Below are 12,676 nucleotides of genomic sequence, written 5' to 3' on the forward strand. Positions count from 1 at the left end.
GCACTACACTTCGGTAAAACAAGAAAATCCTTAATAATAAAAAAAAAAACACTTGCAATATCCCTCAGCTCCTCTAGATGGATTTCAGTAACTGAGTTCCCTTCCAGATCACATCCACCAATCCAAGTAGCTTGTTGATCCTTATTTGAAACATTTTATATCCAATTTATAACCAATGTAACCGGCAAAGTCCTCATAACAAAGTCTCTGTTTTGTTCTTCCGTTTTGACAGCTCTTTGACAGCTGTCAAAACCTCCGTTTCTCTTCCCCAGGCATTTTCACCAGTCGCTCCCGGGGTTCCGGGGGGGGGGTTTGCTTTTTAGTTCAAATTCCACTTTTCTCCTCCAGCTCAATCTTATATTTTTCCCTCGCGAAGTCACTAATTCATCAAGATAAGGTCACTCTCGATCTTAGTTGTTAAGTCCTTTGTTTTGGCTCTTCTACAATTGGGGGGGGGATGACTTCCTTTTTATACCCCCCCCGCTCGCTCCGGATTTTAAAAATTTATCCCTCTTTTTAATCCATATTCCAATTACTCACGGGTTGTTCTTTTGGATCCAAATTTTCAATGGAAGAAGCCAGCGCTCTCCACCGAATGGCATGCGGCTTCGCTCGGCAGGGGAAGCGGCGGACTCAAAGCACCCCCCCCCCAGGCGCCCGCTCCGAAGCCTTTAAAAAGCCTCTTTCGCGGGCCGGGGGGGGGGGGGCTCAAAGGTGCCAGCCGAGTCACCATGTCCATGGGGCTCCGTGCCCATGGTTTTTGCGGGTCCCCGCGTCGCCGGCGCGGTAGAACCCAGCCCCTGCCGAGCCGGCTCCCTCCGGAGCACGGAGGGAGCCCGCCATTCGGCGATGGCGCCAACCCGGAAGTATACTCCCAAGTCATTTTGATGCCCCCTGCAGAAATACAGTAGTTGTTCAGCTCTCTGCTTCACCACTCTTAGCTGTGTTGTTCTTGGCCCTCTTTTATGCTAGTCTTTATTTTTCTCACCACCTGTATATTTGTCATTTCCTTTGCTCTTTCCCTCCAAACATTTTTCTTGTTTTTTTGGGGGTTTTTTTGTTTGCTCTCCCCAACCCCTTTTCTCTGGCTAGAATAAAGAACCTCGCCATTGCTCCTGGACTCCCAGCCCCGAGGCTAAAAACGAAGCCAAGACAGATAGCGGGATCCATCCCGCTCGCTGTCATGGCTTCTTTGCTCTTTGGGGCTCGGGGGGGGGGATAACTTTTTTTCTTTATTCCCCCCCCCCAAATAAGTGTGCCCTATGGGCCGGTGCGCCCTATAGGGCGAAAAATACGGTAATTCATGGCAGTGCCCTCATCTGGCCAACAGAGGACCTCCATGCCTAGGCTAGAGACATTATGAAATGACAACTAATTTGCACCTTTTCTGCCACCTCTTCAGCAGTGCCTGTTTTGCCCTTGGGAAATTTGGTAGTTATCTGTGGCTGCAGAAGGCCTCCATTTCCCTGGTATATCGAGAGTGCCCTTTAAGGATAGCATTAGGGGGAACATGTGCAATAAAGGTGGTCTTTACCAATTAAGCATCTAAGCCAGCTTTCGCCACTCTCGTGCTCTCCATATATTTTGAACCTACAACGCCCATAATCACCAGTCAGCATGGCTATGTTGGCTGGAGGTGATGAGTTGAAATCATTTGGAGGGCACTAGTTTGGGGAAGGCTCCTCTAAGCTACATTTCCCACTTAATGGTTAACACTGGTCTGCTTGTGGAGTCTTGAGGACTTGGAATCTCTTGAGTTCTTTCTTGAAGTCATGTATCAACTTCGTATTTATTTTTCAATAGGGAGAAAATGGTGACTTGCGACTTTAGAAGGGTCTCAAACATTAGCTTGGAAAAAATAAAGCAAGACCAGAAAATGATAGAGGAGAATGAAAAGTTGAAAGCGGAGAAAGAGGCTCTAAGAATGAAAAATGAGGATCTTCTCCATCAGTGTGAAGAACTGGAGTCAACTGTTAAGAAGCTTACTTGTGATCTGGAGGTACAGCTAACAGATTGATTCTGCATCCCAGAGATACTTAACAATAGAGTTGGCTTGCCCGTGAGGCAGGGTGAAGCACCCACCTTAGGTAACGGAAGCCCAAGAGGCAGAGCTCTGCCCACCATACCACTTCTGTCACCACCAGAATGCCCTGTTCTCACCAGTAAGATGGAGATGTTCTGGCGTGTTGCTGCTTCTCTTCCCTGCCCCCAGGGCAGAGAAACCGAGCAGCAACACCATGTGGAACAGCTTGGCTCCTGCCGAGTTCAGCAAGAGCTGGGGTGTTTCTGTGTGTGCCTGATTGCAATCCCTTACATGCCTAGTTGCAAGTAAGCCCTGCTGAATTCAGTGAACTTCCTCCTTGAAAAGTTTGTATAATATTATAGCCTAAGGCAGCAGAATTCAAGTGACTTTCTAGGTTAATTGGAAATTCCTCTGCAGGACCAAAACTCTCCGGGTCTTTGGTTGGTTCAGGGTATGATGGCAGTTGTGCCACTCACCTACTTTCCAATTTGCTTCCTGTTATGCCAGACAAGTGACTGAAACCAAAAGCTGTGTGTGTGCCACAAACATAAAAACACACTGCACAGTGCAAAAGTTCTTCAATTAAAGCCTGGTCATCTGGCAACGCATTGCAATGTAATACTGAGCGCCTTGGAGGAAGCCTATTTATACAAATGCAGCGTAAATTAGCATAATTCTGCGTTTAATAGTCACTGAAAGCCAAATCTACCCTTGTATTCTCTTAGCTCCATGTTTGCATGTGGATATTTTGATGATTTTTTTATTATTTGAAAATATGCTTTGGTGCTTGGCAGAAATGGTGTAATACTAATGCTCTAATCCTTTTCTTCTTATCTTTTCTTCCAACGCTGTAGGAGAAGAAAAGATACAAGGAAACTTTTGAGGTGTTGGAAAACGCTCTATCAACATATATAGGAACCACAGTGGGAAACTTGGCTGACAAATTCGAGAAATTGAAAGAGGCTAGGTATAGTGTACATTTCCCCTCCTCAACTAAAACATTTCCCCCAGCGATGGGTTTCTGTTGTGAATCACAATTTTTAAAAAGTTCTTCTCAAAAAACAAACCTTGATCTAGCATTGTTTGGAGAAGAGCCTCAATCATTTTGTCGTTTAAAAAATGTTTTGTATTTTAATTTGTCATTTTAATGCAGTAGAACAGTGTTTGGTTGCCAGTAATGGTCAGAGAGTTCAGATTTTAGCTGAGTTTCAGTGCCACATTTCCTGCCTTTTGAAGTTGAGTCACTGGCTGGAGGCTTTCTTCCCTGAAAAGTGCATACAGCTCAAGGAGGAAGTGAGGAAGAGCATCAATCTTCCAATATCCTCCTTGGACAGCTGATGGTTGTCCAAGACTCTTTGTACTTCTGAAATGTTTATCTTCACTGGCATCCACAGGTAGCAGTGAAGCTGAGCAGAGGGGAAGGAATGATGCAGGAGAAAAGCCAGGCCACAGCTTTACAGGATGCAGCATATAAGCAGTAAGGCAGGGGTGGGCGAGTTACAGGCAAGGATCCTATTTCTTGCACCCCATGTGCTGTCAGAAATGTATGGCTCAGCCTTCCTGGTAGGTAGATGTTAGGAGCTAGGAAGCTACTTCCTAAAAGCTTGAGCTGTTCCAGTGACTGCTGCCCAAACAGCCAAGGGCATAGCAATGACACCAAGCCATGAAGTGGACAGGCTGGTGTGCACTGACCTCTCTTTAAGTGAGGGAGCAGAGCGCCCACCCCTCTCACCTCTTCGCCCAGGGATCTTGCCTGATGTCCCAGCACCAGATGTAGAAAAAAGCTTCACTTGCATCATAGAAATAAAGCTCCTTGAAGTTCCTTGTTTTGGATAAGTGAAGATAGACAGAGGAAGATGATAGACAGGAGAAGAAGGGCCTTGCATGAGAGGCAGGGTTGAGAGGATCTCCCAGGGTGGGAGGCTGGGGGAAGAGGGGGAAGCTCCCAGTTGACAGCTGGGAGGGTTTACGTTTGTGTGTGTGGAATAAGCGCTATCATACAATTGTGATAGAGGGGTTTGTATTTCCCCCTTTGCTGCTCTTTTCCTTCTCATTCTTGTTTTTTTTAATTTTCTCTCTTTAGATTAGCTTAGCTTTTATTGTATTTTATGTGGAAAACTTTCAGTAAAAATTGATTTTTTGAAAAAGAAAAGAAATAAAGCTCCCAGAAGGAAAAAGAAAGAGAAAGTAGTCAGATAATTATGATAGGAAGGCAAAAAAACCCCCACAGGTCCGCTGAAGTCCATTGTGATCTCAGGCAAAATTGCTTCCTAGCCTCATCAACCAGTGGCTAATGCTAAATCGATAGCAATGTGCAGCATGGGATAATGCGGTAAAGAAACACAGTGAGTGAGTGGTCAGGCTGGGAATGCAGTGATCTGGTCCCTAGAGAGAGGCCCTACTTTTAATAGGAAATGAGCCAATGAGAGGGAGAAGTTTCCTCTGGTCTCCTTGGATCAGACACTACTGCTCCCTCAAAACACCATCTGATTGACTGAAGTAATTCAAAGCTGGCTCCCTCTGCGCTGCCTTCATCTTGATGTGGGGCAGAAAGTTTATCCCGATGTAAATGGGGATCCAGGATGTAATGAAGCTACGGAGTACCATGGGCTAAAGACAGAAAAGAAGGGGACACTTTCCTATTGGTAAAAGTTATACCTGCACTTATCCCCTATGTCAGTGATTTGCCCATAAAATAATAGTTCCAAGCAGATAGTTGTTTGGTCGCATACCAGACGGCAGCATTCTTATAGGTAACAGGCTGCCATATATCAAAATTTTGTGTTTTCTTCTTTACAAGGGTATAAAATCAGACAGTCAGTCTAACCAGACAGAAGGCATAAGTTATTACCATTTTAATGAAGCTTCATTTTCCATGGTTTTCTGTGCTTTTCCTGATAGTTACACACACAGAGAGGTGTGTGTGTGTGTGTGTGTGTGTATGTAGGCATGTATGTATATGTATATATGTAAAGTATTCTATTACATATAAAAATGAGAGTACAACTGTTAATAGGGCAGCTTAAATGCTCTATTCATTTTCAAATCTCTTTCACCCAGACAAGTCAGCCTGAATGCTCGTTTTGGAGAAGACCTTTCAGAAGCTATTAAAGTGGTTACTGAAGGATGCTTTGCTGCTCCCCTGTCCTTGGAAAAACTGGAGAAAATTTGGATCGACTATAACGCTTTTCAAGAGGAAATATGTGCATGCAAATGTATGGTATGTAGAATAGCTTGTGCCCTTTTTTGCTGAGGAATAAACTATAATGATCTCCCATTTCAGGCTTTTTTGTTTATAGTTTATTTTAAAAATTCATTTCTGGAATTAACTTGACATGTGACATGTTCAGTGATGGGGGGATATAATTATGCTAGATCTGAGTTTGCTGAGAGAAGGGGATGCATGGTCTATTATTATAAGAATAATATAATAATTTTCCCATCCCACACAACCCATTGGGCACAGGGTAGCCAAGCAGGGCTTCTGAGTGCTGGAAATGCAGGAGAAAACTACTAAAAGTCAACTAACAGCTCAGGGCTCTCTCCCCCACCCCCTGTGGGTCATTCCTTGCTTGCAGCACACCTCACACTTTCTCTCCCAAATTCCAAGCCTATAATGTGGTTTTTGTCTGAGAGGGTCATAGAACGTGGCTTGGAAAGGGCCAGATGGCTGAGTTAGAAGTGTTTTGATGAAAGTTTAAGTAACATAGCAACTCTCAAATTAGGCAGCATGCAGCCAAGCAAAAAAGGCCACTTAAAGCTTGGAGACTCTAAGAACTTAGATAAAGCAATCAGACATCCAAAAAGAATGCTAGCTGTTTGTCAACTAGCATACCTTGCACTCGCATCACTTCCTGCTGCAATGTGACCTGTGCTAGCCTGTATTGTGGGCAGGTAAAAAACCGCAGCACTTGTAATTCCAGTGATATTGGATTGATGCCAGTACCCTCTTAGTGTGTCTGTGAATGCATTTGCAGATTGGGACTTGCTGGAGAGTTTTTCCTCTTGCAGCTGAAGCCCTTCTTTACATTTGGCAGACACACATGCACCAGTAAATGTTTGTGGTGATTCAGTAGTCTTCCTTATACACCCTCTGTAAACAAACCTTTGGACCAGCCAGAGGCCAGTCTCACAAGCAGTAGTTTGTGTGAATTGTTTTCTCACTTAACTGGATGAGTTGGAGGTAGACTTTCCCATGAATATAATATATTCACCTCACCACCTGAAGCAAAGGACAAGAACATTAGATTGTAAAAATAATTTCTTTTCTCCCAGCTGTCACAGAGTTTGTTTCTTATGAGTGTGTATCTGTAGCAATCTGGGTGGTAGTAGTTCTGTAGCCCACAGGCTCTTGCCATACAAGTAGGGTCAGTAGGCTGCAAAATGTTCGAGAGCATCAACCAGGACAGTAATCTGAAGCTGCTGTCTTTGCTCTTCATCTGTAGTTAGCAAAGGAAAAGCTCTACTTAAGTCCTTGAGAAACTGTCAGCTTGCTTAAGTATACACTGAAGCCTGACTGCATCTGAGCCTAGTGATTTTTCTAGCTGCCTTCAGTAGCTCTGTAATTGCAGACAGCAACCAGAAAGATGCCTCAGCGCTCCCTTTGCATTCTGGGCTTGGTTTAGTTAGGTGGAGGTAAATTAGAGCATTCTCAGATGGATCCCTCTCTAGAAAACTGAGCTACACAGAAAACACAGTTTCTAAAGTAAAGACTACCTCTTAACCATTGAAAAGAACAATTGGCCTTACCTGTGAAGGAGATACCATGTGCATGTAAGAAGCCACAATGATAGCAGATTACAGGCACATGGGATTGGATCGTTTACTACTCCCTAACCTAGCTCCCATAGTTCTTCCTTTTTTAAAAAATCCTCTCCCAGGATGCAAATGGCAGCCTTCTGAGGCTAGATGGCATGCAGTTAATTGTGCTTTCTTCTCTAGGTGGCTACTACTGGGATAGTTTGTTCCCTCATGGCTTTGGCATACATACACCAGAATCAGTTTTCAAAACATTATAATAACTGCTTTCATTGGACAAGGAAGGATAGGGATGTAATTTGTTTCTAGCAAATTCACATTGGGGACAGATAGCTTTGGTTGTTGATTGCCCAGATGTAGTTTCCCCTGAGTTCAGTCTGGGAAAGATCGTGCACCTGAACAAAATGCAGCAATTGTGCTTCCAGAAAGAGATCACTGCTCTTAGATGTTTAGTGTGTACTTTACCATTCAAATGCAAGATTGTGTGAAAGTTAATTTTTGCATGATTTGGCTCACCACATACTCAGTAGTCTGTTGCCTTGTGGGTGAATTAAGAGAGTTTTGGGGGGGGTTCATTTCTGACCTTGCTTTCCCCTTCAACACAGGACGAAGTGCAGAGCTTGATTCAACGTAGAAACGAAGTGCAGCAGAGCTTGTATTCTACAGTGCAAGAATATATTATGGAAGTGGATGATTTACCCCTTTCAGAACGCTTGGAAACATTGCAGGTTGGGAACATTGCTGCATGCATATCCTATCTGTGCACCATTTTGTTTTTTTAAAGTTGGCCACCTTGTGTCAAAAACAGTGTTATGCTGGTAATGTCCTGTACATGGTAACATGATAGGACATCCTATCTAACATTTCCTTGCTTCTGAAGGTATATTGATATCACATTCTGCTGTGTCTGGTGTCCTACTGGAGAATGGTGGAAGCAAAGGGTGTTACTTATTCCTGTTCCCCAACGCTTAGTCCACAAACGCTAGAAAAATATACATAGAGTAGAACTTCATGTGAAATGTTACATGCTGTTAACCAGTCTAGGCGCTCTTTGAAATAGATGTGTAGGATGAGACATGAACCAATTGCATGCTTTGTGCCTATCTATAAAATAGGTAAAGGGACCCCTGACCATTAAGTCCAGTCGTGGATGACTCGGGGGTTGCGGCGCTCATCTCGCTTTATTGGCCGAGGGAGCCGGTGTACAGCTTCCGGGTCATGACTAAGCCGCTTCTGGCAAACCAGAGCAGCGCATGGAAATGCTGTTTACCTTCCAGCTTTTGTGCTTTCGAACTGCTAGGTTGGCAGGAACAGGGACTGAGCAGCGGGAGCTCACCCCGTTGCAGGGATTTGAACTGCCAACCTTCTGATCGGCAAGCTCTAGGCTCTGTCGCTTAACCTACAGCGCCACCCGCGTCCCAGTTATAAAATAGGTAGTGTCTTTTACTCAGCATATCGTAGTCTCTTAAAACATTTCTGCATCCATTTGAGTTACACAAAGGTGACTGCATCTGGCATAGCCAATGAGGGAATTTTTCTCTAGTGTGGTACAGTACAGCAAATGTTATGTTAATCTATGCCCACCAGGTGGCAGCCTGCAAACACTTTGCTGAGAGCTGCAGCAAACATACATTTTACTGTGTGTCTGACAAGCCTTTATAAAATTCAGTGATAGAATTTTATTCTGTGATAAATCAGTGATTTATCAGGTCTGGTGTTCATGACAGTTTGAACCCCAAGACATAGCGGACAGTTTGCAGCACTCTCAGCAACAATCTTCCCCCCCCCCCCAAGAAACCCTGTTGCGTCAACACTTGGAACTGGGCATTTGAAATCATTTTTATGTTGCAGGATGTACAAAAACAGACTTCAGGACAGGAATTTTCACAATTTTTTTCCTTCCTAGAATGTGCCCAAATTTTTCTCCCTTCTGCTTTGTAAAATATGTATTTACCACAGTTCCAAAATTACTCAGTTATTTGTTTTTTAAATTTTTTTAGCAGGGGTCTTTCGCTGTTGACAGGGTTGTGTGTTCAAAGGCAGCATGGTGTCTTTGGGCATCAGATTGGGGATCAGAGATTTGAGCTGTTAGAAATGTTCCATCTCCATCCTTCCTCTCTTGTGACCATTTTGCTTAGATACTTTGACATGTTTTCACACCTTGGGGACTTGTTCCAGCCTCTTGATTTAAGGACTGTGTTGCATTACACGTGAACCCCGTTTTTCTTCAGGTTGCTTGGTACACTTGGAAGTCCAGGGACAGTTGAGGGGAGAGCACAGACTAAGCTGGTTCCCTCCTCCCCAAGAACCATTAGAGAAATGCTCATATAATAAAGTCCCCAAGGCCCAAGGTGTCTTTGTTTCATTTTATAGTACAGTGGTGCCCCGCAAGACGAATGCCTCGCAAGACGAAAAACTCGCTAGACGAAAGGGTTTTCCGTTTTTCGAGGCGCTTCGCAAGATGAATTTCCCTATGGGCTTGCTTCGCAAGACGAAAACGTCTTGCGAGTCTTGCGAGTTTTTCCCCTTTTTTTTCCTTTTTCTAAGCCGCTAATAGCCGCTAAGCCGCTAATAGTGCTCATCCGCTAAGCTGCTAATGGCCGTGCTTCGCAAGACGAAAAAACCGCTAGACGAAGAGACTCGCGGAACGAATTATTTTCGTCTTGCGAGGCACCACTGTATATAGCTTTCTTTATTCAATATAGTCTTCTCCTACTTTCTGCTCCCCAATCCTGTTGTTCTTTACCTATATATTCCACAGAAATTGCAGGATTCCTTGGAAGTCGTATATGGTCAGGTTTATGAAGTAGAGAGTTCTGAAGGAGCTTTTGAGAAGTTCGCTGAGTGGAAAAACATTAAGTTGGAGGAATTCAGTAGTGTCAGAAATGCCACAGATGCTTCTCTGCAAAATTTGGTGACCTGTTTCAGCAGGATAATCCAGGTAAAGACAATGTTACTTTGACTTAAGACAGGCCTTGATTTCACATGGGTGAAAAAAGAGAGAAACGCTTTTTGGCTCCTTCCTTATCAACCCTATACAGTCCCTGTAAAGTTCAGATCATGATTTTGGTCCAAACTGCATGTTATGTTGCTGGAAGGTCTCTATGTATTACTTTATTTTGTAAAAGCCGTGGCTGAGTGACTACATTTAGCTGCAGAAAGGGACAATTTGTGGCCCTGCAAGTTTTCCCTTCTATGGTTAATGATATCTCTTGGACAGGGATCTGGATCAAGCCTATATAGTAGGGTGGGGAAGAATATTGGGCTTTCCCTACACTGTGACTTTAACCCAGATAAGGACCTTTTGTCATTGCTTTTTTGGTGGGTGGGTGGGTGGGTGGGGTCACATTGGGAGGTTCAAATGTGGAGCTCCAACATAATGTGTAACTTGTCCCTTTGACATTAACTATCTAAATTGAGATTTGCTGGCCAATGATTCTGGGGTTTTTTTTGGTAATGGAACATGGGAAGGGTTACTCTGATGAATGGGTACTTGGCCATTTCCCTTTCTGCTATTGTTTTGGCTCTTACTTTGGGCAGATTTTTGTGTTAAAATATGAAACGAAACCGTGTTTATCATTAAGTGGATACACTGTTGGGTTATACTTGGGAAGCTTTCTAGGAACTTGAAAGGTGAAGTGGGAACATAGCATTCATGTGATGTAGCATACGCATTGGAGCAGCTGATAGAACATTCTTTCACCACTCTGAATTTGATGACTAGGGAAGCTCCTATTACAGTCTTTGCTCCGTAACCTTTGACTGGGTGATCCACTTTTATATAATCATCCTTCAAAAAAAAAAAAAAAAAAAAAAAAAAAAATTCTGGGGCAGCTTGCTGCATTCAGTGATGATAATGATTAATGATCACTTCTAAGCCCATATAAGTTCTTTATAGAGCTTTTAAAAAATCCAATACTGTTCCTGCCTGCATGCTCACAATTTAGACATGAGGCAAAAGGAAATATAAATGTGGAGGGTAGAGGAAAACAAGCATTGGAGCAGAATATTCTCTTTGGCAGGAAGGGGAGAGCGGCAAGCCTCCTGCAACTGCTGCTTCTCTGGGCGATGGATGGGGTCAGACTCGCCTCCCCTTTTCCATTCCTTTCTTCCTGGGAGGCAGCTATCCCAGTCATCTTTTGTTCCCTGGCTGGTGACAGAGACCTGAGTGTGCTTTCCTTCTGTTCTGCAGCATCAGGACAATTTACAACAAAATCACCAAATATAATATCGTTCATGCACCTTCTACAATCTCATGTTCTTTAGCACTAAGCAGCAGTAGAAAGTATGTGTTCCTGTGCAACTGGACTACACACACATTATTAAAATTCACACATTAAAAAAATAAAAGAGCTGTTGACTCGAAGTTTTTGGTAAAGTAGCAGGAAACGTATGACTGCCTAAAGCTTTAAAGGGACAGCATCTGACACACCTCTATAGAGAGGGCGTTCCACATTTTGGGGGCCATTATTTACTTTGCCAACACTGTTAATATTTGTATAGATAACTCCTTTTCTCTCTTAACTATTTACCTTCCAAGTTCTTTGACATGACGTCAGGCATACTTTTGAAATCTGAGGATGTAGGTGACAACATGGATGAAGTTCTCAAGAATGCCGAGTTGAACATTTCTCAGGAATTGAACATTTTTCTAACTGTAAGTTAGCTTTCTTCTGTTACAGTACTTTTGTAATGGCTTCATGTCTTTTGGGTAAAAGCCATGTCTGAAATTTCCAGTGGAATGTTAGAAGCAGGATTTCCTGCAACAAAATTCCTCAGTCCTAGTCAAATACTGAAAGACCATAGTCACAAATCTACCAGTTAATTTAACATGGTGGCCTGTAAGCTAAAATCTCACTTTGAGAGGGGGTGGGAGTTGCGAGTTGCCATCTTTCCTGTGTTTAGTTAACTAGTTTGTCCCTGAATTGAAGCCAGCAGCTTTCTTCTCCCCTTCTGCTTGGGGCCTAAATGGATGGGGGTGGAATTGAATTTGATAGTCACTAACTTCTCCAGACCCATTTTCTCCCTTGTTTCTTGTCTTCCTTGTGGCTGAAGAAGTAGCAAGGTCTTTTTCTCCGTCTGCCCCGAGGCCATCATGAGGGTTTGAGTAACTTGCTTCAGGGTATGAATGCACCTTGCCGTGCTCATCTTCTGAGCCCGGCAGGTGAGGCTGTGACTAACCCCCATTGTGGGGATGTAATGAGGCAGTGATTTCCACCCTGCCTGGGGTAATCACAGTCATTGCCATTGGGGGCATGAAGCAGTGACCCACGCCTCCCCCCCCCCGCAGTGGTGATCCCAGGGTTCCCTGTTAAAGAGGTTATTTGAGGGGAGGCATTGGCCATACACCAATAGGTTGTCATTGCTGTCCCCTGCGACAGCGGCAAAATGCAGGGTGGGCTCTCTGCTTGAACAGACGTTCTCCAGAGCCAGCCCAATCCCCACTCATTCTGGATAATCCTGATGTTCCCCAGCTCCCCGGCCGGGGACTGGGAAGGATAAACGCCCAATGCCTAAGCCAAGGTCTCCCTACATCTGAAGTCTTAATACAGTGGTACCTCGCAAGACGAATGCCTCGCAAGACGAAAAACGCGCAAGACGAAAGAGTTTTCCGTTTTTTGAGTCATTCCACAAGACGAATTTCCCTATGGGCTTGCTTCGCAAGACGAAACGTCTTGCGAGTTCTTGCGAGTTTGTTTCCTTTTTCTTAAAGCCGTTAATAGCCACTAAGCCGCTAAGCCGCTAATAGCCGTGCTTCGCAAGATGAAAAAACCGCAAGACGAAGAGACTCGCGGAACGGATTAATTTTGTCTTGCGAGGCACCACTGTAATGTTGTGGCCAATTTTAATCCTATAACATAGTGTCTTGAGTCATTATTCCACCGGGGGGGGTGT

At 43.9% G+C, this 12,676-nt stretch overlaps 1 protein-coding gene and 1 long non-coding RNA gene across 8 annotated transcripts in view; one reads left to right on the top strand and one right to left on the bottom strand.

The window, feature by feature from the left end:
• Nucleotides 1-12,676, bottom strand: part of LOC309325837 — a 122,026-nt gene that overhangs the window by 21,225 nt on the left and 88,125 nt on the right. The window lies entirely within an intron of this gene.
• STK31 (serine/threonine kinase 31) overlaps nt 1-12,676 on the top strand; it is a 38,086-nt gene that overhangs the window by 8,889 nt on the left and 16,521 nt on the right. For all 7 annotated transcript variants that reach the window (XM_081881932.1, XM_081881931.1, XM_081881930.1 and 4 more), the window contains 6 exons: nt 1,804-1,999; nt 2,878-2,990; nt 5,084-5,243; nt 7,387-7,509; nt 9,543-9,722; nt 11,322-11,438. In XM_081881932.1, coding sequence (XP_081738058.1) covers nt 1,804-1,999; nt 2,878-2,990; nt 5,084-5,243; nt 7,387-7,509; nt 9,543-9,722; nt 11,322-11,438 — 889 coding nt within the window. The remainder of the gene's footprint in view (nt 1-1,803; nt 2,000-2,877; nt 2,991-5,083; nt 5,244-7,386; nt 7,510-9,542; nt 9,723-11,321; nt 11,439-12,676) is intronic.

This window comes from Podarcis erhardii, assembly GCF_964252035.2.
Source record: "Podarcis erhardii genome assembly, chromosome: 12".
Lineage (NCBI taxonomy): Eukaryota > Metazoa > Chordata > Lepidosauria > Squamata > Lacertidae > Podarcis > Podarcis erhardii.